Below are 26,024 nucleotides of genomic sequence, written 5' to 3' on the forward strand. Positions count from 1 at the left end.
CTTCGTAGACCTGCATGGCTGAGGATATCTGGGTTCAAGCCGGACATTCAAACTACCATCTTGAACCAAAACGGTCAACCCAGATCACCTGTTTGGCCCCGAGGTTGATACCACCCTTGAGAAGATGAAAAAGGACACCGACACTGCAAAGTCTATGGGTGCCTTGCAATCCCAGCAGTTTCGGGGTGTGTCCTTTCGTCGCTCCAATACTAGAGGCACCTCAAGGGGTCAACTTTCACAGTCAACGCAATTCTACAAAAGCAACACCCAAACTTCTTATACCAACAAAGGTCGGGTGGATACCGTGGCAACAACGTCAAGGGCAGAGGACGTGGAAACAACAGCTCCAGGTCCTCCACCGCCAACAAACAGTGACGCCTTGTCACTGCCCCCCGACCACGCAACACCGGTCGGGGGGAGACTCCAGCAGTTCCTGCCTATGTGGAAGTCCATCACCACGGACAGGTGGGTCAGAACACTTATCCAATACGGTTATTGTCTGGAGCTCACATCCACTCCACCCAACCTACCCCCAAAGAGCCGTCCTATGTCCGACGAGCACTTGCACTTATTGCGATTCAGAAAAGGGGGTGGTGATGAACAGAGTGTCTGAATTAAGCAGACCACTCTTACCCAGTCCAAAGATCAGGGCTTGATCCATCACCATTATTTATCTCACTGCACCATCCCAGCTCAGAACCTGGCTATATGCAAATCAGCCTGTCCCTGGCCCAGTGCATCATGGGAACAGGGCAGACTAAACTACCAAGCCAATTCTTCACCAGAAAGGAGACAAGCTACCGGGGACCGGTTTCTGGCATTTCAGCCGTCTTCGGCCCGGCTTGCTTGAATCCTGATGGTGCAGTGAGAAAGGGACTCATGTCTGAGTATACCCTGCCTATAGTGGCCAAAAACGATTCAGAAAAGGGGGTGGTGATGAACAGAGTGTCTGAATTAAGCAGACCACTCTTACCCAGTCCAAAGATCAGGGCTGGAAGGGTATACTCAGATGTTAGTCCCTTGCTCATTGCACCATCAGGATTCAAGCAAGCCGGGCCGAAGACGGCTGAAATGCCAGAAACCGGTCCCCGGTAGCTTGTTTCCTTCCCAGTATAAGAATTGGCTTGGTAGTTTGGTCTGCCCTGTTCCCATGATGCACTGGGCCAGGGTCAGACTAATTTGCGTACAGCCAAGTTCTGAGCTGGGATGGTGCAGTGAGCTAAAAAACGGTGATGGATCAAGCCCTGATCTTTGGACTGGGTAAGAGTGGTCTGCTTAATTCAGACACTCTGTTCATCACCCCCCCCCTTTTCTGAATCATTTTTGTCCACCTCAAGCGTGGAAGGGTATACTCAGATGTGAGTCCCTTGCTCATTGCACCATCAGGATTTAAGCAAGCCGGGCCGAAGACGGCTGAAATGCCAGAAACCGGTCCCCGGTAGCTTGTTTCCTTCCCAGTATAAGAATTGGCTTGGTAGTTTGGTCTGCCCTGTTCCCATGATGCACTGGGCCAGGGTCAGACTAATTTGCATATAGCCAAGTTCTGAGCTGGGATGGTGCAGTGAGCTAAAAAACGGTGATGGATCAAGCCCTGATCTTTGGACTGGGTAAGAGTGGTCTGCTTAATTCAGACACTCTGTTCATCACCACCCCCTTTTCTGAATCATTTTTGTCCACCATAAGCGTGGAAGGGTATACTCAGATGTGAGTCCCTTGCTCATTGCACCATCAGGATTCAAGCAAGCCGGGCCGAAGACGGCTGAAATGCCAGAAACCGGTCCCCGGTAGCTTGTTTCCTTCCCAGTATAAGAATTGGCTTGGTAGTTTGGTCTGCCCTGTTCCCATGATGCACTGGGCCAGGGTCAGACTAATTTGCATATAGCCAAGTTCTGAGCTGGGATGGTGCAGTGAGCTAAAAAACGGTGATGGATCAAGCCCTGATCTTTGGACTGGGTAAGAGTGGTCTGCTTAATTCAGACACTCTGTTCATCACCACCCCCTTTTCTGAATCATTTTTGTCCACCATAAGCGTGGAAGGGTATACTCAGATGTGAGTCCCTTGCTCATTGCACCATCAGGATTCAAGCAAGCCGGGCCGAAGACGGCTGAAATGCCAGAAACCGGTCCCCGGTAGCTTGTTTCCTTCCCAGTATAAGAATTGGCTTGGTAGTTTGGTCTGCCCTGTTCCCATGATGCACTGGGTCAGGGTCAGACTAATTTGCATATAGCCAAGTTCTGATCTGGGATGGTGCAGTGAACTAAAAAACGGTGATGGATCAAGCCCTGATCTTTGGACTGGGTAAGAGTGGTCTGCTTAATTCAGACACTCTGTTCATCACCACCCCCTTTTCTGAATCATTTTTGTCCACCATAAGCGTGGAAGGGTATACTCAGATGTGAGTCCCTTGCTCATTGCACCATCAGGATTCAAGCAAGCCGGGCCGAAGACGGCTGAAATGCCAGAAACCGGTCCCCGGTAGCTTGTTTCCTTCCCAGTATAAGAATTGGCATGGTAGTTTGGTCTGCCCTGTTCCCATGATGCACTGGGCCAGGGTCAGACTAATTTGCATATAGCCAAGTTCTGAGCTGGGATGGTGCAGTGAGCTAAAAAACGGTGATGGATCAAGCCCTGATCTTTGGACTGGGTAAGAGTGGTCTGCTTAATTCAGACACTCTGTTCATCACCACCCCCTTTTCTGAATCATTTTTGTCCACCATAAGCGTGGAAGGGTATACTCAGATGTGAGTCCCTTGCTCATTGCACCATCAGGATTCAAGCAAGCCGGGCCGAAGACGGCTGAAATGCCAGAAACCGGTCCCCGGTAGCTTGTTTCCTTCCCAGTATAAGAATTGGCTTGGTAGTTTGGTCTGCCCTGTTCCCATGATGCACTGGGCCAGGGTCAGACTAATTTGCATATAGCCAAGTTCTGAGCTGGGATGGTGCAGTGAGCTAAAAAACGGTGATGGATCAAGCCCTGATCTTTGGACTGGGTAAGAGTGGTCTGCTTAATTCAGACACTCTGTTCATCACCACCCCCTTTTCTGAATCATTTTTGTCCACCATAACCGTGGAAGGGTATACTCAGATGTGAGTCCCTTGCTCATTGCACCATCAGGATTCAAGCAAGCCGGGCCGAAGACGGCTGAAATGCCAGAAACCGGTCCCCGGTAGCTTGTTTCCTTCCCAGTATAAGAATTGGCTTGGTAGTTTGGTCTGCCCTGTTCCCATGATGCACTGGGCCAGGGTCAGACTAGTTTGCATATAGCCAAGTTCTGAGCTGGGATGGTGCAGTGAGCTAAAAAACGGTGATGGATCAAGCTCTGATCTTTGGACTGGGTAAGAGTGGTCTGCTTAATTCAGACACTCTGTTCATCATCACCCCCTTTTCTGAATCATCTTACACTTATTGCAGCAGGAAGTCACAGTCATGCTGCAAAAAGGGGCGATAGAGCGCGTGCCCTTGCAGGAAAGAGGTGCAGGAGTTTACTCCCTGTACTTTCTGATTCCAAAGAAGGACGGATCCCTCAGGCCCATCCTAGACCTCAGGCCACTCAACTTTTACATCCTATCAGAGCATTTCCACATGCTCACACTGCAGGAGGTTCTTCCACTGCTTCAACAGGGGGACTACCTGGCAACTCTGGACCTAAAGGATGCGTACTTCCACATTCCACTACATCCTTCACACAGAAAATACCTCAGGTTCACCATCCAAAACCAACACTACCAGTTCAAGGTTTTGCCTTTTGGGGTCACCACGGCACCCAGGGTTTTCACAAAGTGCCTAGCGACGGTGGCGGCGCATCTGAGACGTCAGAACACCACGTCTACCCCTATGTGGACGACTGGCTCATTCAGGCGAAGTCGGCCCAGCAGTGCACCGACCACGAGTCCCAAACCATTCACCTTCTGCACGATCTGGGGTTCTCACTAAATTGCCCAAAGTCCCATCTCCAGCCCGCCCACATACGGCAGTATCTGGGTGCGACCATAAACACTCTGGCGGCTACAGCACAGCCGAATTCAGTGAGAATCGACAGCATTCAATCGCTGATCCAAAAATTCAGACCTCAACACTCGCTTCCAGCAAGAGTGTTCATGCAGTTGATAGGCATGATGGCCTCCTGCATCTCGATTGTCCCGCACGCGAGACTACATATGCGTCCGCGTCAGGAGTGCTTGGCACGTCAGTAGACTCAGGCTCACAACCAGTTGAAAGACCTAGTGTTGGTGAGCGGTCGGGCATACAACTCTCTGCATTGGTGGAATCCACGAAACCTTTGCAAGGGCCGACCGTTTCAAGAGCCTGTGCCACAGATTATCCTGACAACGGACGCTTCTCTCCAGGGATGGGGAGCGCATGTACTCCAATACGCTGTGCAGGGACTATGGACGCAGCAACAGGGGAAGATGCACATCAATGTCCTAGAACTGATGGCGATCTTCATGGCACTAAAAGCCTTCAAAGTACATCTGTGCAACAAGGTCGTGTTGATTCGGACGGACAACATGACGGCGATGTACTACATTCAAAAGCAGGGAGGCACACACTCTCCGCAGCTGTCTCATCTGGCGCAGAGCATGTGGAAGTGGGCCATTCAGAGGAACATCTTCCTCATGGCAGAGCATCTCCCGGGCAAGGACAATCAGATGGCGGACCTGCTCAGCAGGCACAGCCACCAGATGCACGAGTGGGAGATACATCCATCTGTACTCCAACCGTACTTCCAAAGGTGGGGTCATCCGGAGATAGACCTGTTCGCCACAAGGGAGAACGCAAAATGCCAAAGCTTCGCCGCCAGGTTCCCACACCCACAGTCGCAGGGCAATGCGATATGGATGAACTGGTCAGGCAAATTTGCGTACGCTTTTCCCCCAGCACCTCTGATTCCGCTGGTGGCACGCAAACTCAGGCAGCACTCGATGACTCTCATCCTAGTTGCTCCAACGTGGGCTCGCCAACCATGGTACGCCACGTTTCTGGAACTGTCCGTGGTACCGCATCAAAGGCTACACCTCACACTCAGCCTTCTGACGCAGATCCATGGCGACATTCAGCACCTAGATCCGCAACAGCTCAACCTGGCAATCTGGCTCCTGAAGTCCTAGAGTTTGGCTACCTCAACCTACCTCCCAATTGCATGGACATCATTCGGGAGGCTAGGAAGCCCACTACTAGAGCCTGCTACGCTGCAAAATGGAAGCGGTTTGTCATCTATTGTGCGAACCACAACATTGATCCGCTGGATGCTTCTATTCAGAACATCATCTGTTACCTGTTTCATCTGTACAAGTGTAATCTGGCCTATACTTCAATTCGCATTCACCTGTATGCGATGGCCGCGTATCTCCAAAATAGACAGCACCTTTCACTTTTCAAGGTGCCTGCCATCAAAGCATTTCTGGTGTAGCAGGGTTTCCGTTCTCCCACAGAACTGTGCACAGAGATCTAGAACCTGGGTGAGTCAGGGTGACCCAGAACTCACCTTTGTTTCAGAATCCCCTTACCAAGCTAGCTACAGTGTCTCATCGGTAGTAAATACTTCCCAATGACAATCCAGAACATGAACTTAGAATACCTCAGGTATCGTGGAACACATGAACACTCTTTCGTTATATAATCATTACAAACCGAAACTGGGAGGCAGAGAACACACGTGCAAGTTTGAAATGTTTATTTTTCAATGCAACATTCTCAAACGCAGTATCTTATATAATATCAACATACATATTATAAAAATCAGAGTTAGCAGCATAGTCACTAATCCATAATAAGCAAAAGGTGATAGCATGTTATGATGCAAAGATCTATAGAATTCTGTATCACCTATATTTTGCGCACCCTAATTAGCATATTATATTATATCTAAGAAGGTCTCATCTGGGTTCTTAGCAGGGCGGACCCATACCTCTAATTCTCAGTAGGAGGAGATCACATCAACCGCTACCAGCTCTCAGCATGCGAAGCATCAAGTGTGATGTTTCATTCCCTGTAACTCTGTCTTAAAACTACGTAGAGCCCAATGTTGGCAGCAACATTATTTGTGTTATGACTAACGTGGTGCGAGGATCAGGCCTTCAGCAACCTTGTGTTAGGTTATTCTTAGAGTGTGCAGTTCTCAGTGTGCAGACAGTTGTACCAAGTGTACCAAGCACGACTGATACCAGGGCAATAACATATTATTCTCAAATAAATCACATCTTTCGTCTAGGTTGAAAGCTACAATAACAATTAGGTGTCGTGTGCAAACCGAAGCAGAAAGAAAATATGGCGTTTAAACATTTAATAAGCACATGCTAACTTAACACAATATATAGAAACGTAGTAACCATATGACACCCCCCCCCAATGATCCGAGGACGGTTAAAAAAGAAAAAATATAAGCCAATACTCTATGAGAGGCAAGACATGAAAGCAGAGTTCAATGATATTGAGCCAAGCTAAATGTATGCAAATGCATGTAAAATTCAAAAACAAAATTTATGTAAGAATGCCTATAGTGGCCACACAAAATATAAAAAGTCGAACTTAAGGCCTACTCTCAGTTAATAGGCCTAGAACATATGAAAAAATCGAATGTTCGTATTGAAAAAGGCACCATTCAGAATTACTAAAAAGTCACGTGCCATAATGATGGAAGTCTTCAAAGTCACTCATGGTTGAATGAATATGCAAAATAGGTAGCTACAGCTTCCAACATGAAATCACTGTCATCATCCGAAAACAGTTCAGCCATCCAATTAAGCAATGGGAAAGAACATACGTGCTCCTCCAACACCGATTCCTCTAGCAACATCAGAGGACAACTCAGTGGGTTCTCGAGAACGCTCTGTGCCAGAAAGTCATGCGCCGCTGCGAATATGTCCCACTGACCAATTAGTCCATGCATCGCTGCCACAGCCATAACCCTTTCGCCAGAACAGACCAGCTCGTGAGCCACTACGGGGTTCATCAGCTGATCAAAGTTGACGTCAGGAGAAGTCGGTAAACAGAGACACAAATCAATGGCCCAGTCGAAATCACAGCTCAGGCAATGAAACACGGGCTGGACACATGTGAAATAGGAAAATCTGAAGGATAATCCAAAAGCCGTGCTTAAAGTCGCAAGCGGCAGGGAGCCATAGTAATCAAGCATCCGGTTGCGAAACTGCATCAGTAGGGGCTGAGCGTTTCCTTGCGCAGGGTGGGCATCCATGTTTTATAAAGTAAAACATCACCAGAACGCCTGCAGCCAAAGCCAGCAAAACAGGAAATCCGCCAAACAGGCTAGCGAATATAGAATGAAAGAACGCAGGGATAATACCAAATACTTTTTCAAATGTAGTCACGAGACCACTGCTAACCATTTTAAAAAAATGAGCCAGGCTCGTTGTGGAGGAGGCATTGAAGATTTGATGAACCAGCTTGCAGAAATGAAACGGCAAATCAGTACTTAAAAGTGCCTGTACTTCTGTGCGTGTGTTTGCTATGTGAAGCCACACTCAAAAAGGGTTCCTTTCTGTGGTTCCTAGATAAAAGCGTCAAAGCTTTTATGAGTAAGACACCTAAAACTTTTCTGATCCCAATAGTGCATATCCTAACATGTTCAACAATATATCCAGAAAACAAAATTATTCATTAAAATCAAATTTATTAAAAGCTTAATCAAAAAGCAGCGTATAGTCAACAGTTTTGCATATAAAAATAATCACAGTACATTAACATTGTATACACATAAGTTCACAATAAATAAAAATAGCCAGGTTGTCGACGCGTTTCGGTGTTAAGATTGGTGATACACCTTCCTCAGGACTACAAATGTACCGAAACGCGTCGACAACCTGGCTATTTTTATTTATTGTGAACTTATGTGTATACAATGTTAATGTACTGTGATTATTTTTATATGCAAAACTGTTGACTATACGCTGCTTTTTGATTAAGCTTTTAATAAATTTGATTTTAATGAATAATTTTGTTTTCTGGATATATTGTTGAACATGTTAGGATATGCACTATTGGGATCAGAAAAGTTTTAGGTGTCTTACTCATAAAAGCTTTGACGCTTTTATCTAGGAACCACAGAAAGGAACCCTTTTTGAGTGTTGCTACATTTCCCAGTCCTTTCTGGGTGTGCTAGGGAAAACTCTCTCTTTTTTGAACTTTGCTATGTGAAGGACATAAGTTTCGCGGGCAGAGCTCAGGGCCACCTGCTTTTGAGACAATAGGGCTCTTATACGGCCCAAACCATTGAACTCAGCTTTCAAGGTTGGTATTCTTGGCCATATTAAAACATCTGAATTCCCATGCGTGGGTGGATATAACACATTCTTGCAGCAAACCACCCTTTCTGACACGGTAACCACATATGCGATACCGGCCTCTAACCCACAACAAAATTCGTTATTCAAAAGTAAATAACTACCGTTGGACAACAAAGTGAACGTGGGAACTATTGCAGGAACTGGTGTCCCTTTCAAAACACAGGCCAAATTATGTTTGTCCTGATTACAAGAACCATGCAACTGGATGTGTCTGCATATTAGTGAGCGGTCAGGTGACTGTGTACATTCTTCACCATTCAAATTCACTTCATTTCCCACTATTAGGCATCTATAAGTGTATGGTAAAGACCATGTCTCATGGAGAAAAGCACTGCCTAATGGTTCATATCGCCCAATGGCTATATATTTCATACAATTTGTAAATTTATACAAAGCAAAAGGTAAGGTAATAACACCATGGATAAGCCATGTAGCAGCGGTCACCTCAGCCACAGAAAAAGGCAAGGATTCTAATTTTTCAATGTGTAACATAGAAAATGTAGCATCTCTCATTGACAGCATGCGCTGTTTTTCAGTCAGATTAAATGGGGCAAATAGTGATGAGACGTTCATAAAATTCCAAGGCACTCGACCAGACTTAAGAGTTTGTAGTGTCCAAGCAAACTGCATCACAGAACATAATTGATTTTGACCATGATAAAACACGGACACTTCATCATGTACAATGTCAACAACAGAAGACACAATATTGTTTAACGTGTAAATCCGGGAAGAAAGCGTGTTAATACCGTTATCAACAACTGCAAGCACCTTTTCTAAATTTGCTTGATCAATAGCTCTCAGGCGTTTAGCAGCCTCAACCTGGGTAACTTTCCAAATTTCAATGTAAATCGCATACAGCCATCGTTTAGATCTACCTTTAGCTGGGCCTTTTATAAAATCGTTCAAATCCACATTATCATTCAATAAAGACAGATGTAGTTTAACTGCAGCTAACGTGGAATGTTGTAACCAATTCTGACACAGCTTCCCCACAGAATAAGTCGTGACAGTATAGTCTTCTTCAAAACGGGGATCGAGTCTGACTTCTGTGAACCCCTCAGCCAAACCCAGAAAATGGTGTTGGCAAGAATCAGCACTTCTATGCCACACCAGCCAACCCTTGGAATCCAAACCGGAAATGTTAAAGGACGAATTGTGTAAAAGAGTTTGCAACTCATGAATGGACAAATCAGTAAAATTACCCCAACCTGTATATTCCTCTAAATCTGGGATGGTCGGTGTATTTAATTTTTTAGAAGTAGCCAATCCAAAGCATGTTGTTTGGAAAATGGTTGAATTTAAAAACAACATGTGATTCGGGATGAGACATGCACGGTGCAAAGCCTCAGTGCCTTGTACCTGCCAATCTTTGGTACCCCAAACCGATTTAAGGTCAATTGCTCCTTTCCAAAACTCGTAGCCATCTACAGCCAACCTGTCTAGAAAGGACTTCGAATACAGCAATTTTGTATCGGTAAGTCTAACTTTGGACATGGACTTTTGTGTCATTTTAAAATAGAATGACTCGGGATTTGATTGATTAAAGTCCGTAAAATAGGAGTATTTTTTCAGAAACGTATTGGAGCTGCCACCGAATGGAGCAGGGCAGTGTTCCCATTGTGTATAATTTACAGCAACCCTCCTGGAATTTATTTTATGTAAAAATGATTACCATAGTGTTGAAAACAAAACAAATCGCCATAATTAATAGAGTCTGTATACAGATCCTCAGCATCCAAGGCAGCATAATACTTCAAATCAGAGAATAATGCTTCTACGGCCTGAATATCCCAATCATCAGAACGTATATTTTGTTTAATTACATCTCCCATGTTTACTCTAAGCACATTTGGAATATTAATCACTTCAGTGGGCCCATGTATCTGAAACCTAACCGCATCCCACACAATCCCATCAAGGACAGGCCAAGCAGTAATGTTAACTATATTTAAGTTTCGTTTCAGTCTGTGCGCTGAATGTGAAGAGGAAAGAGGGGCCAATGTTCCATTAAGGTACCGAATTCCTGTTCTTTCTTTAACGTAGTGACCATCAATCAGACGGAAAAAATAAAACACAAAACCAATTGACATAAAAAGATAAAATGAAAATAGGATCAACCAAATGTATGTCCAAGGGGGAATTAAAAAATGTTTTTTAAACAACGTGGCATATCTTGCAATGTTTGAGGGTTTCTTTGAAGGTTCCGAATCAGAGTCAAAAGAGAATCTGGACTGGTTGGCCAAACGGGTCTGCAAATCAGGCATCGATAAATCAGCAGGATAAGTGTAGTTCAGCTCATCAATGTTAGTAACAGGAACAGTATTTAATAAAGGACTGGATATGGCAGGCATCTCGAGGGACACCTCCTGTTCTGCGCCAGATGTTATTGCTAGTACAGAGTGCCTCACCATGGAAGGACAGGATACAGCCAGTGTCATGCTATGAAGAATCGGCCACCCTGTGTGTCTTGACATTGTCAATAGAAATAAATCTGTTTTCCTTACGACCAGGAAGTGGTGGTAAAATGACTGTTCTTGTGCCCTTCACTCCAAGAACTCGAACCGGTGCTCGATATGAGGGACCAAACTCTTTCTTGTTATTGATCTTCTCTCGAACCAGTTCTCCAACTTGGGGCAGCCAGCCAACTACCGGGATCTGCAGCGCATCATCCGATGTGGAGGGCAAATGTTCCTTTGCAAGACTGTCTCTGGTCTTTTGTAGATTCTGTAAAACATTGCAATGTTCATCTACGTCAAAGGCCGTGGCCTGGGCCTTGTAGTCCAGCCCATCGAGGTCAGGTACATACATCTTGATACCAAAGAGCATTTCGTATGGGGTCCGCCCACCCAGAGACCTTCTAGGGAGATTATTAAGCGCACGCTGCACGCCTATAAGGTGGGCTAACCAGTTTCTGCCAGTGCCTATAACTCGAGCTGTCAAAGATTGCTTTAAGTCGCGGTTCATTCGTTCAACTACACTGTTACCCTCGGGTCTGTAGGGACTCGAAAACTTGACTTGGACCCCCATCGAAACCATAGCATCCTTATATGCCTTAGAGGCAAAAGCCGGACCCTGATCCGAATGGAAGGTACCACAGGCAAAAATTCCCACAAAGACTCGCAAATCCTTAATGACAGTACGTGAATCAGCGCTCCGAAGCGGCCATACCCACACAAAGCGTGTGCATGAATCTACTGCTACTAAGATGTACTTGTATGCAGTATCAGAAGAAAATGGACCGCAGTGATCCAAATAAACGCATCCAAGTGGTTTATTCGAGATGTACAACTGTGTCTGAGGCGGACGCGCAGCAGTTGAAGGCTTAATCTGCTGGCAAATGTCACATTGAAGAACATATTCGCGCGTCTGTTTGTACAGCCCCCGCCACCAGAACCCTTGTTGTAGCTGAGTTACAGTGGCTGAGACGCCCGCATGCGCAGACGCCACACCTTCATGAGCCGCTGCAATCAAAACAGCCCTGCGATCCGAGTTGGGAACTAGACGTTCGCCAACATCAAGGATTTTCACATAAGGAACCTTATCGGGACTTAAGTGGTATGTGTATTTAGAAGGGAACCCCGCAGGATATTTAATTCCCTTCTCTGTTGCAGCAACTGCTGCCAAGATGTCATCATCTATTTTGCTTTTGGACCTCGTGACTGACTGCTGCAACTAAGTATTTTGATACCGCTGACTTCGCTGCTTCATCAGCAAGCGAATTGCCAACAGCGTGGACCCCCACGAGCTGATGACCGAGAGTATGAATCACAAACACGAGTGGCAGCATCTCTTTAAGTTCCGCCACTCGGACCCAGATCATTTTATGTTTTATTGTGCTACCTTTGGAATCACGAAATTCATTCTGAATCCAAAAGAACAAGTTTTCATTGTAAGACTGGACACAGTAGTAAGAGTCACTTACGATTAAAGTCGTCACACTAGGATCTGCGTACTCCAATGCAAGCATCAGAGCACGAAGCTCTGCTAATTGTGCGGTGCAGTCTCCAAGCGTCTGCGTGTGCACGACACTGGACTTGAACTCATCGTTTACCATGGCACCGACCACAATGGCTTAAGCGGAAACGTAGGCATGTTTAGAGCCATGCGCAACCTGCGCCGAACCATCAGTGTAAATGATGCAATGGAAATCCTCCAACGGCGGCATTGCTAAAGGAGCAGGATGAACAAATTCATACTGTAAATACTCCTGCGACCGTAAAGTGGCGTCAAAAATAAACGTGACATCTTGTGACGTCAAGGATGCAGCCCATTGAATCCACCGAGGGTGCAAAGCTTTGGAATTAGGTACACTGGCCTTCGTAACTGCCTCTAAGGCAGGACACGGGGTAACAACCAACATGCGCTTCCCTTGTGACAGGGCACGTTCCTTAAGAATCGCCATCTGCACAGCCGTTAAAACTTTCTCCACAGTGGAAAAACGCAATTCAGCCGAAGTGTACAAGTGTGACTTGTAAGCAATAGGTACCGTATCTCCCTCATTAAAAGTCAGGTACGTGAAACCCACCGCCCCAGGGATAATTCTTATCACTAGGTTGGTTTGGTTATCACGAGAATGTAAGTATTCAGAAGCGAGCAAATCAGCCTGCAAAGACTGTAGAATGGCTGAATGCTCAGGCAGCCAGCATGATTTGGAAAAAGATGGTTGTATCAAAGCATACAAAGGCTTGATACGCTGGGCATAGTCCGGAATGTAAGTCCTCCCGAAATTCAAAAAGCCCAGCAGAGATTGTAATTTTTTCAGTGTTGTCGGAGAACTCAACTGTGCGCATTTCTCCAGGAAGTGGGGTGCTAAACCCTTCCCTTCGTTGTTAACCTCGTAACCTAGAAACAACACTGTGTACTCTGCAATGTGCGACTTTGCAAAGTTAAACTTGTAACCTATGTCAGCAAAGTTACAAATTATGCTATTTACTCGACACAGATGCTCCCAAAGATCGTCGTCTGTGAGATAAATGTCATCCACATACGAACAAGCAACTGGGTCGAAGCTCTCCAGAAGAGAGACAATGCGGGCGGAGAATACTCCAGGACTGTTCTTATAGCCCATTGGGAGACGCCGAAACATTTTTTGCACACCGCCGCATGTAAAACTGGTCCATTGGGAACTTAGACCGTCTAATCTATGGGCATAAAAACCGTTGGAAATGTCAAGCGTGGTTTTGAACCGTTTACGCTCAAGACTATTCACTAACGCAGAGCCATGAGTATTCTGTACTGCGCAGTTACGGCAATGCGAGTTCAAATGCCTATAATCCAAAACCAAACGATATGAGCCGTCTGGTTTGTTTACAGTAAAAAGGGGGTTATTCATCGGTGACACACACGTTTCAATTACACCTTGATATTCCAATTGTTCAAGGATAGCCGCGACTGAAGCTTTGGCTTCACGCCGTATGGGATATTGAGGTTGAGGCTGGGGCTGAGACCGTAAAGGAATCTCGTGGCTCGGTGACAATTTATCCCAGCCACATTGATTACGGTACACAGCCAGCGCAAGCGCCAGAGCCCACTCTTCTGCAAAATGCAGCGCTTCCACTCTCGGCACAGTGTGCGCGAAGCTGGGCAGGATTACCTCCTCCCCTCGCGGAGCTGCGAGAACAAAAGGTGTGGGCCAGTCAGCCTCCGAAAGCAAAATGTCATACGTAGACGAGAGATTTTCCCAAAATACCCCTTTTACAGTTCGCTGCATGTCACCTTCAATTAAGAGGACAATTTCAAAAAGTCTTTCAGGGGGAGCAACATGCGTGTCAGCTGTTTCAATCACAACATAAGTATCAGTCGCTGTCACCTTCAACAGTGGACGGAGGGCCTCTCTCACTATGGTAATCTCTGCTGCGCTGTCCAGCAAGGTCAGAGCCCACGTCAGATTCTGAAGCCGCGTTCTCACTATCTGGGGCATAACGATGCGCTGTCAGGGCGGCGACTTTCTTCGTGGCAAACTGTGGTCTCTTGGGCGTAGAACCCTCCTGCTGATCTCCACCGTTTCGCGGGCGGGGCTGACCACGTCCTTGCTGGCCACCCCGGCCCCTGCCGCCCCCTCCACCACCGGTTGACGGAGCCGATGAGTCCTGAAAGGAACGAGGAGAGCGTTGGTCAGAAGCCTGAAATCTCTCAGGCGATTTAATCATCGCGCGGTCGCGCAAATCATAAACACGATCCGACTGCGCAGGCAACGGAGACGCAGGAGCAGAAACCTGTGTTTGTTGTTGTTGTTGCTTACCCTGATTCTGCTTTTTAGGCCAATTTTGCTTCTTGGACTTTTGTTGACCACTAGTTTCCGATGTCTGACCCTGGGGCTGTTTCTTCTCCTTATCAGGAAAAGCTTTAACCCCCTTCGCATTGCGGCCAACCATTTTGTAAGCGGCTACAATTATCCTTGCTAACCGTCGGGGTCGTTCGGCCTCGGGAACCAACGCCAAAGCATTAGCCACCTGAAAGTTCACTGCATCCCCCTTGACATTCGCAAGGATCAGATCGCAAACCACATCAAAGGAGCCACACAGGCGCATACCCAATTCAACAGACGACTCCGGTCCGTGTTCGTCTTGAACACGTTTAAGGACCCCACCTAGATTGGTCACAGACGGGGAGCCATAGCACCTCGAATAGACCGCTGCAAAAGTCTTGCCCCAGGTCTCACAGTCAACAAGTTCAGGAGCCAAATCTTTCGGTAAACTTAGTGTAAGAATCCGGTGTTTATCACCCGGACTCGTGTTGGGAAACACAGCTTCCAGCTGTCCGAATTTCTCAGCGAGCCAGAACGGAAAATGATCCTTTTCCTGGGGCTTTTTACCCATCACGAAATTTACCATGACCGGATTGATTTTCAGACCAGCATGTTCTGCACGAAGCTGTGCGCCCCGTGGGGCCGCGTCCTGAACATTACGGCTAGTGTAATGAACAAGCGCTCTAATCACTTCCACCGCGACTTCATGAAGCCGCCGCAGATCAGCCACGTTACAAGTGGCGCGTTGAGGGTGAGGAGTGAACCGAGCCAAAGCGGGCCACGGTGTGCCCGGAATGGACAAAGGACCTAACCTCGAAACCGATAATGAGTGTGGTAGGGCGCCACCAAACCAAACTCCATGCTGCCATGCATCAATAGGAACTTCCAGTGCTCTGTACGGAGCATACGCAGCCGGTACAGCTGTAGCAGTGTATGAATGGAACACTCCAGAATTAGCGTCCACCGCCGGAAATGTCACCCACGAATAAAACAGTTCGTACGGGTAAGCATGTTCCGCACTCACTACCAGAACGACAGCCAAGCCCTCCACAGGAACATCATACATCCGCAAATGGTCACGCACCGCAATGCGACTATGCTGCGGGATGTCCACGGCTTGTGCCATGTCAGCACAGGAAAGAGAAAATACAAAGAGTACTTTGTAGCACAACTGGGTAGTAATTCAAAGAAACCGTTTACAGTTAGATTCAAGCTTGAAAAAGACCTATTTCAAAAATAGGTAGGTTTTTCCGACACTGCCGTTTTCCGGAAACGGGAATGAAGGAGTTAAGGTTTGAATGTTATACACTCGAGTGTCATGATATAAGGCCAACCAACGTATGGGCGCCATGTAGCAGGGTTTCCGTTCTCCCACAGAACTGTGCACAGAGATCTAGAACCTGGGTGAGTCAGGGTGACCCAGAACTCACCTTTGTTTCAGAAATCCCCTTACCAAGCTAGCTACAGTGTCTCATCGGTAGTAAATACTTCCCAATGACTTAGACAATCCAGAACATGAACTTAGAATACCTCAGGTATCGTGGAACACATGAACACTCTTTCGTTATATAATCATTACAAACCGAAACTGGGAGGCAAAGAACACACGTGCAAGTTTGAAATGTTTATTTTTCAATGCAAAGTTCTCAAACGCAGTATCTTATATAATATCAACATACATATTATAAAAATCAGAGTTAGCAGCATAGTCACTAATCCATAATAAGCAAAAGGTGATAGCATGTTATGATGCAAAGATCTATAGAATTCTGTATCACCTATATTTCGCGCACCCTAATTAGCATATTATATTATATCTAAGAAGGTCTCATCTGGGTTCTTAGCAGGGCGGACCCATATCTCTGCCTCCCAGTTTCGGTTTGTAATGATTATATAACGAAAGAGTGTTCATGTGTTCCACGATACCTGAGGTATTCTAAGTTCATGTTCTGGATTGTCTAAGTCATTGGGAAGTATTTACTACCGATGAGACACTGTAGCTAGCTTGGTAAGGGGATTTCTGAAACAAAGGTGAGTTCTGGGTCACCCTGACTCACCCAGGTTCTAGATCTCTGTGCACAGTTCTGTGGGAGAACGGAAACCCTGCTACACTGGAAGGCCTCAAAAGAGTCATTCCGCCACGGACTCCACCAGCTCCTGAGTGGAACCTCAATGTGGTTCTTACAAGACTGATGGGTCCTTCCTTTGAGCCACTGCTTCCTGCGAGATTCAGTTCTTGACATGGAAAGTGGCTTTCCTTGTAGCAATTACATCGCTACGGAGGGTTAGTGAACTGCAAGCCCTCACAATCCAAGAGCGATTTTTCCAAATTCATTCCAACAGGGTAGTGCTCCGCACTAACCCTAAGTTTCTGCCGAAGGTTGTGTCTCAGTTCCACATCAACCAAACAATTGAGTTGCAAGTTTTCTTTCAAAATCCTGAGTCACTGGCGGAGCGAATGCTCCACACCCTTGACGTTAAACGGGCCCTAATGTATTACATTGATAGGACCAAGGATTTTAGAAAAACTAAGCAGCTTTTTGTCGCCTTTGCGCCACATCACAAAGGTAACCCTATTTCCAAGGCTGGTATTGCTAGGTGGATCGTGAAATGTATCCAGATCTGCTATGCAAAGGCAAAACGCACTCTTCCCATTCCACCAAGAGCCCACTCCACCAGAAAGTTGGGGGCCTCTATGGCTTTCCTTGGAAACATTCCCTTAGAGGACATTTGTAGAGCAGCCACATGGTCTACCACACACACATTTACTAAGCATTACTGTGTAGATGTGCACTCCAAACAGCAGGCAGCTGTAGGGCAGGCTGTTCTCAAGACACTTTTCCAAACTGCTGCAGCTGGCACGGGCGGCCGCCGCTAATGGAGGGACTGCTATGTATTCTATGCACAGATATGAATTCAGCAGCCCACATGCCTCGAACTGAAAATGCTACTTACTAGTATGCATCTGTTCTTGGCATGTAGGGCTGCTGACATTCATATCGCCCGCCCTCCTCCCCGGCGCCTGTAGCAGCTGCAGTATTCACATATATACTCATAGCATGGTCATCATTCACTGAGTTTCACTCCATCTTGGCCACAATGGCTAAAAACAATCTGGGGATGGAGTCGATGCCCATGCGCACTGTAGTCCAGGGGACTAGCCACCTATCTCGTGATACTTCGAGGACTCTTCCAGGACAACAATGTGCAATCATCCGGACCCAACACTAGGCGGCGATCTATGCACAGATATGAATGTCAGCAGCCCTACATGCCAAGAACAGATGCATACTAGTAAGTAGCATTTTCATTACCGACTCGGTAAATAAGAAGTGGTAAAAAAGGCCTGTTGAGATGTAGCAAATTCTAAAAATACCGATTTTCACGATAATCGGTATTTACCATGGAATGGGAGCAGGTGGAAACCAGGAACAGGATATATAAGAAGGCCCCAAAATGCAACAGTGCAACCACAATGGCGGCACTTTACGTCATTGCAAGGCGGCTACGGATACATGCAGCAGGAGAGAGGGTCTGGCTAAGAGAGGAGCAGGTGTATAGGCAGAGGACACCCTCTTCCAACTGATAGAAGCTGAGATCCTGCGAAGGTACATACTCCACCCCAGAACCATCCTGGACTTGATTGGGGACCTCCACCCATATCTGGAACACCCAACCCCAAGAGCACATGCCATCCCCCCCCCCCCCCCCCCCCCCCCCCCCCCATGTTCAGGTGCTGTGCTGCCTACACCTCCTTGCCTCTGGTAGCTACCAGGACATGATAGCCGCAGTAGGTGGGGTGTCTTAGAGCTGCCTGTCACGGTTTTTCAGGAAATTCCTACACACCATGATGCAGAGGATGGAACACTACATTGAGTTCCCAGATACACCTGCAGAACTTGCTAGGACAAAAACCAAATTCTATCAACTCGCCCAGTTTCCGCACATCATAGGCTGTATCGATGGGACGCACATCCCACTATGCCCACCTGCAGCTACTGAACACATATACAGAAACCGGAAGTCCACACATTCTATCAATGTGCAGGTGATCTGCAACGCTGGCAACATAATAACGGACATTGTTGCCAAATATCCAGGGAGTACCCACGACTCCTACATATTCACCAACAGTGGGATATACAGACGCCTTGTGGCTGGTGATTTTGGTGATGGATACCTGCTGGGTAAGTATGTGCGAGACACCCTGATAGTCCATGCTGAAGGAAACATTGAGAGTATGTGACTAATCAAAATTTCATTTTCCACCCAGGTGACAGTGCATATGCCCTGCGGTCATTTGTCCTAACCCCCTACCTGAACCCATCCACCATGAGCGAAAGGCGTTATAACATGGCACACAGGACAACACGTTGCGTGGTGGAACGCACATTTGGACTGCTGAAGAGTAGATTTAGGTGCCTCCATAAGAGTGGAGGTGCACGGCAATACACACCAATAATCTGTTGCAAGATAATAGCTACCTGCGCCATGCTGCACAATCTTGCTACCAAGGAGGGCATAGAGATTGAACTAACATATCATGAGGACATGGATGATGGGACTGTACAAGCCGATCACACTGCAGCAGGAGCAGCACCTGCAACAGATGGTAGACTGCGACGCGCAGAAATCACCAACAGATACTTTTAATATAGTGATGACACACAGGCATGTACATGTCTTGTAACACTCACTTTAATATGCACAACTGCACTATTCAAGTTCACCAAAATCAAAATAAATTCTCAATGCACACTGGGTTGCCAAAGTTAAATTCACTATGACATGTCCTGTGTCCATAATGTTCCCTTAATGCTTGCGCTTGCGCGTGATGTTGAGTGAGCCAAGGGGCTGGGGGTCAACCTGTGCAGTGGGAGCGGTGTCATCTGCATGGAGTCTGCTGCTCCGACGAATTTCCGGAACAGGCGTGCTGGCTCCACTCCTGCTTGTGGACTCCTCCGTGTCCACTACACATGTTTCACCAGCAGTGGCTGTCTGCTGTGTCAGCAACACCTCCATGGCAGAGGTCACCCTCCCCATCCCCCTGGACAAGTCACTGCAGCAGTGAACAATTTCAGTCTGCATGGTCACAGACCGGCGGCATAGCAGTGTGGTGGAAGTTGCCAGACGGTTAATAGACTGGTTCAGCTGCTGTACCTCGCGCCTGTACCTGCGCCTTTCTTGGTGGTCACTCTCCAGCCTGTCACAGAGGGAGCCCATGCGCACACCCATGTCCCTCACCCCCTCTGCCATAGACTCCATTCCTTTGCCCATTGCCTCCATTCCCTTCGCCATGGCACCTATCCCCCGATCGTTGTCTGACATCCTGCTGTTCAGGATGCGCACCTGTCGGTGCACTGCCAGGATCCCCTTGGCCTGCATGCACTGCACCCTCACCATTGTGGCTTCCAGCCCAGCGAATACTCCCTGCACATTCAGCCCCTCATCCTGCTCACGTGCCCTACGGCCACGGTCTCTTGCACGGACAGTTCCCATTGCCCCCTGTTGGCCTGCGTTGCTAGCCGGTGGTGGTGTGCTAGGTCTGGGTGCCTCCAGCACTTCCTCATCAGAGCTTTCCATTATACGTAATGGAAGTACGTCCTGCCTCCTTGGCCTCACATGCACAGGGGACCCCGAGCTTGGTGTTGTGGCACCTGCAGGTGGTGCTGGAGTCTGTGTCTCGAACAGCAGAGGCGACAGTGGCTGGGCAGTGGTGTCTTGCTCCGTTGCTATGGGTGCGTGTGTAGTGGTCGTGTCCTCTGGGACAGTGCTAGGTCCTGCTGTGTCAGTTGGTCTTTCCCTCTGTGCCGTTGTTGGTGCACTTGACTCTCCTCCCTGCGCTGCTCTGCGCGATGACTCTCCTGTGGAGAGACATGGACAATGATCAGATGTGTGTTCTCATTACACATATTCCTACTACACATCTTCTTATGCCTCAACGGGTTGTGAATGGGGTTTGTTGCATGCCATGCTGTGTTCAGTGTTGGCAGTTTTGATGTTTGTACCTATGACTGCAACTACCATGATGAATTGCTGGTGACTAATCTCATGTGTGCTGGATGCTGAGTGAGTCACCCACATTGGGGAGGGGTCCAGAGAATGGGTGGGGTACATGTACATGCATCTCACCTTTCTTCCTTGCAGCTCTGTCTGAGCTGTCAGCATCCCCAATCCCATGTATGCTCTCTGGCTCCATGGTGGATTCCACAAGCTGCTCCAGTTCTGTGAGGCTTTGTGCACGGTTCGTTCCCCCACCTGTGGCTGCTGATTCCTTCCTCTGGGTGGCAAGCTTCTTTTTGGTGGTGATCCTCAGATCATACCACCTTTTCTTCATGTCATCGATTTTGCGATGAGTCACTCCCAGGGCATTGACTTTGCTCTGTATTGCCAGCCAGGTGTTCCTCTTTACAGACTGCTACTTGCAGAGACTGTCTCCCAAACAGCTGGCTGTAGTGCTGCACGACCTCCTCCACCAGCACCTGGAGCTCTGTTGGGCTAAATGTCACCTTCCTCTTTCTGTCACCTCCATCCTTTTGGGCCTCCTGGGACTCCATGGGTTAGCTATGCTGGGCTCAGTGCAGCCTGCTCCTCTGTCTCACCTCCAGCTCTCTCTGCAGTTCTGTTGCTCTGCACCTGCATGGGTGTGGCCACCTCCAGGTACTGGGGTGTGGTACTTGCTTCTGATTGGTTGGATTCTCTGTGGCTTTGTTGTGGGGTGTGGTGGGTCTCCCTGATTGGTTCACTGGCTCACATGTCATGTTTTCGAATCTTCGAGATCGGATTTTACCGATTCAGTAAATACCGATTCGGTAATTACCGATTCGAAAATGTCCGATTCGGTGTCTCCCATTCATTCCTATGGGACTGGAGGCCCAATAGGGTGAATGGGTGTTACCGATTCGGAGATTACCGATTCGGTGATTACCGATTCGGTATTTACCGAGTGTGGATACCGAATGGTACCGAATCAGTATTTTTAACTGAATATTTACCTACATTAGGTTTACCGGTTCATAAATACCGATTCGGTATCATTCGGTATTTACGAACCGGTAAAATTATTTTACCTACATCGGGCCCCTAGTGCTCTGACAAATCTAAATGGTAAGGGCCAGATGTAGGTAGCCCTTTACCGGTCGGAAACCGCCGAAAATACCGATTTTCGGCCGTTTCCGACCGGTAAAGGACTATGGAGATGTAGGGGCCAAAAAAACATACATTTTCTGTAATTTTACCGAATCGGTAAATTTACCATTCAGTAAAAATACCGAAAATGTATTTTGTGATGTAGGTAGTACTTCTAACAGTACTACAGGGCCTTTAGAATTTGGTATTTACCATGCAATACAATTGCATGGTAAATTACGAATTATTGTGTACACCTGTGCCATGTGGCACACAGACATGCCCTAAGGGCATGTCTGTGTGCCACATGGCGCAAAAGCCAGTTTCAGGGGTGCAACAGGGTGTCAAAGTGACACCCTGTCCCCCTTAGCAGTTCGGTATTTTTACCGATTCGGTAAATACCGAATCGGTATTTGCTATTGAATCCTATGGGCTTCAAGGCCCATAGGATTCAATAGCAAATACCGATTCGGTATTTACCGAATCGGTAAATACCGAATCTCACCGATTCTGTAAAAAATACAGAATTTTTACCTACATCTCATTTACAGATTCATAAATACCGAATCGGTAAAATTCGGTATTTATGAATCGGTAAATGAGAATTACCTACATCTGGCCTGAAGTGTTAAGATTGGTGCAGAATCAAAACAGCTTAGACCAGGTCTGAGCACCAACCTAAATAGAGAACACATTTAGTGCAAAGTTTGACATTTTTTGCCAAATTTTATTTTCTTCTTCATATCTGGTACAGAACTATCTCGGCTAACTTGCAGTTGAAATTGCTGACAAAAGTGTTTCAAGTATGGATTCAAGTTGAGTAGAGCTTGCTCTAGTTATGACAATTCAGCTTTGTATTTATATATATATTTTTGGTTAAAATATGTAGTATACGTTGGTTGTACAGATAGGTAAAAAAAAGGAATACAATTCTGAGGAAATGAAGCCAAAAATTGTGGAAAAGTTCAAAGGGGTGTAGATTTTGTGTAGGTCTTTTTCTGCAATAATATTCTGCTCTTTGGAATGCTTACAGCTGAGTTAAGGGAAGACTAGGTTGTGTTTATCAAGTAATGTTGGAAGACTGCTTTATATCCAAGTCTGGCGATCTTGTAATAGCACAGTAGCAGAAGCCCTAGGAAACCAAACAAGCATTGGCATAGCCAATAGGTCCCGCCTTTGGGACCTTATACATATTTAGTTATGCAGCACAATATCCTTGGTGCAACAGCATCAACTGTTGCATGGCTAAACACTTATAAGGTCCCAAAGGCGAGACCTTTTGGCTATGCCAATGCGTGTATATTTCTAGCGATGGTTTAGCCTAGCATGCAAATGTATATTTAGTAACTTTCACTGAATAATCCAATTAATTTGTACCAGTCCCTAAAATCTGTAAAGTTTCGAAGCTTTACACAATATTTTGTGAATAGTAGCCTATTGATCAATTGTGCAGCTGCCTGGTAACACCAGGCCTATAGGTGGGAGCCTGCCCTGTACCTAGTGCAGTAATTTTAGAACCTTCTCAGAAACTGGTAAGCCCAGAGCCTGTCGGCTTACTCTTCAGGCAGCTTGGGTAGAGTACTGTGGGAGATAGATGAAAATGAATGAAGGAGGAGAGGAAAAGGATTAAAGAAATGCAGAGAAAAAAATTATAAGATTGGAGAAAGGGATAATGATGAGAGAAAGAACATAAGGACGAACAACTGAGGCAAGGGATTAGGATGTCAGAGAGGAAGCAGGGAGGGAATAAGGAGGGAGAGACAAGATTGGAAGAAAGGAAGAGAAGAAAGAGGAAAGGAGTGGAGTAATAGGACAGGAGACAAGGTTAGTAATAGGGAAAAGTGAACGAGGAACTTTGAGACCCTTAAGAAGGAGCACACCTTTTAGTAGCATCACGGCCCAGAGATGCACCCCTGTCTATATTTTAATACGGACTAGCATGAAAACACACACAAGCGCACACACACACACACACACACAGGTAAATTAAAAAATGCTGAGAATTTTCTATTTCCTCCCGGGCCTGCCCATTTGCACGGCTGCAAGCTCGTGTTTTTTTTAGGCACCATGAAAACAAGCCTAAGTCAAAACCGAGAAGTGTTGCCACATTCTCTTTGACTACATTAGGAGAGCAGCACAAAGGGCAGATGCACCCCCGGGGATGGAATTTCTCCCTCGGAAGCTCTTACACAAAGATGCAGGAAAAGCAGCGGTCTGACACAGTTTCGCGGAAATCATAGGAGCAGGTAAGTCAGCTTGGGGAGTGGAAGGGAGTAGCTCCTTCTCTGGGATGCTGTAGAGGTAGTGGCTGGGTAGAGCAGAGAAAAGCCGACTCTTGGCGTGGGCGCAGACCCCTGCTCCCATGCTCCCTGGGGGTGGCGCGGGGGTGCATGCCATAAAGTCAGTCCCAGGTCCGTCCGACCGGTCAGCTATGAAAACAGACAGAAGCAGAAATTGGCAGAGAATGACGAATTAAAAAAGGTATAAAAGCAACAGAAGAGAACAAGAGTGCTAAAAAGAAGGGAAACGAGGGAGATGGGAAAAGAGAAAGACAAACGCGCTCTCTGAAAGTTTTTTTTAAAAAGGTGTGCAGGCTGCAGCAGGAGAGAGAGGCGTAGGGGTGCACCCGTGTGTGGTGCGCACACGCTGGGGAGAGCAGTCTGCTCTTTTTCAAAGCACGTACTCGTGCTTGTGGCGCGCCGCTGCGAACTCCCGCAAGGCTAATGCCGCCACAAGTACGAGTATGTGCTTTGAAAAAGAGCTGCACGACGGCTAAAGGTCTTCTATGCAGCGCATGCTCGCTGCTTAGGCAAGACATAAAAAGGATTTCCAACTTGGGCATGGGATCATACCAGTGAGTATTAACTGCTCACCTACCAGCTATATGTTATACAGATTTAATGTGGTAAACCAGTTTTTGTACAAACTGTAAGGAGCTCTGTCAGACCGAAGAGTTGTCTGTGCAGGTTTCTTAGAATGTTGTGCCAATTGAAGTTGATTCCTTTGGTTACAAGGATTGATTGTCCAAGTGATGTTAACACCGTTAAGAGGATAAATGTAGAAATTCAGTTTTGAGGATTTCATTTTAAGAATATTTTTCTATACAGGATTTGGAGGAGCAGCTTGATGAAGAGGAGGCTGCACGCCAGAAGCTACAGCTTGAAAAGGTAACTGCGGAAGGAAAGATCAAAAAGATGGAGGAAGACATCTTGCTTCTAGAGGACCAAAATTCAAAATTTTTGAAGGTATGTAATGGAATAACATGCATACATATACTGTAATGACTTTGGGAAAATAACTTGACGAAAATAATTATGTAACATGGCATATGATGTTAATTACTCAGATGTTGATATCAAGAACTTGACCAGCTTTGAAATAAGGTGTTCTAATTGTTAAAGTGATTATATATGCACTAGCTTTCACTGGTATTATGTTCCACACTTACATTTTTAAATTTATATTTTTTGACTAGGAAAAGAAACTCATGGAAGATCGCATTTCAGAATGTGCCTCCCAGCTGGCTGAGGAGGAAGAAAAGGCCAAAAATCTGGCAAAAGTAAAAAACAAGCAGGAAATGATGATTGCAGACTTAGAAGGTGTGGCACTTGTTGAATGCTGTCAATCTGTATTTTACTGAGATAATATATAATTTCAGTTGTGTTCTGTTTTTTTTTTCATGTGGTGCTGACATGAATGAAATACAACTGAGTCAACAATTCTGTATTTGCTTCAGACTCTACAGTTGGTACAGTTGTCTGCCATTGTCCTTTGTTTTGAATTTTGTAATGTTTTTTCTTCTAATAGTGTAACTCTGGGTACAAGAAAGAATAACAGTGATTGTACCAAAATAAATAGTTTGGAAGCAGTATATGCAACTTTCAGATGATTAACTTTGCATATTTACTAGTTGATTTGTATGTCCTTGCATGAGGTTTGCATTTTCCTACAGGGCGCATGAAGGGTTGGCCTGGTCATTCATGAAATATTTTTATTTATGGCACAATACATGGGCAATATTTGTATATAAAGGCAGAAATACGGTATCAGTTAACCGCCTCTTCAGTAATTCTCAAAATATAAACCATATTCCCACTGCAATCACAAAATGATTTATTTTGCATATTTCTTGTGCCCATGTATTAATAGGAAAAATTACTGAAATCCTGGAGCCAAAATTTGTATTAGCTTCATGCATTTTGTGGCAGTTTCCTAGCAAAGTTGTTGGTCTTCATACCTAATAATTGGCAAGTGATGAGTGTTGCCATTCAGTAGTACAAAAGAGATGTGATGGATACTGTAGATCCCATGCTCAAGCACTCCAATAAATAATCATTCTGT

At 46.2% G+C, this 26,024-nt stretch overlaps 1 protein-coding gene across 7 annotated transcripts in view; it reads left to right on the forward strand.

The window, feature by feature from the left end:
* MYH10 (myosin heavy chain 10) overlaps positions 1-26,024 on the forward strand; it is a 1,221,191-nt gene that overhangs the window by 743,932 nt on the left and 451,235 nt on the right. For all 7 annotated transcript variants that reach the window (XM_086930637.1, XM_086930640.1, XM_086930641.1 and 4 more), the window contains 2 exons: positions 24,791-24,928; positions 25,159-25,282. In XM_086930637.1, coding sequence (XP_086786763.1) covers positions 24,791-24,928; positions 25,159-25,282 — 262 coding nt within the window. The remainder of the gene's footprint in view (positions 1-24,790; positions 24,929-25,158; positions 25,283-26,024) is intronic.

The sequence above is a fragment of the Lissotriton vulgaris genome, chromosome 7, assembly GCF_964263255.1.
Source record: "Lissotriton vulgaris chromosome 7, aLisVul1.2, whole genome shotgun sequence".
In the NCBI taxonomy this organism is placed as follows: Eukaryota; Metazoa; Chordata; class Amphibia; order Caudata; family Salamandridae; genus Lissotriton; species Lissotriton vulgaris.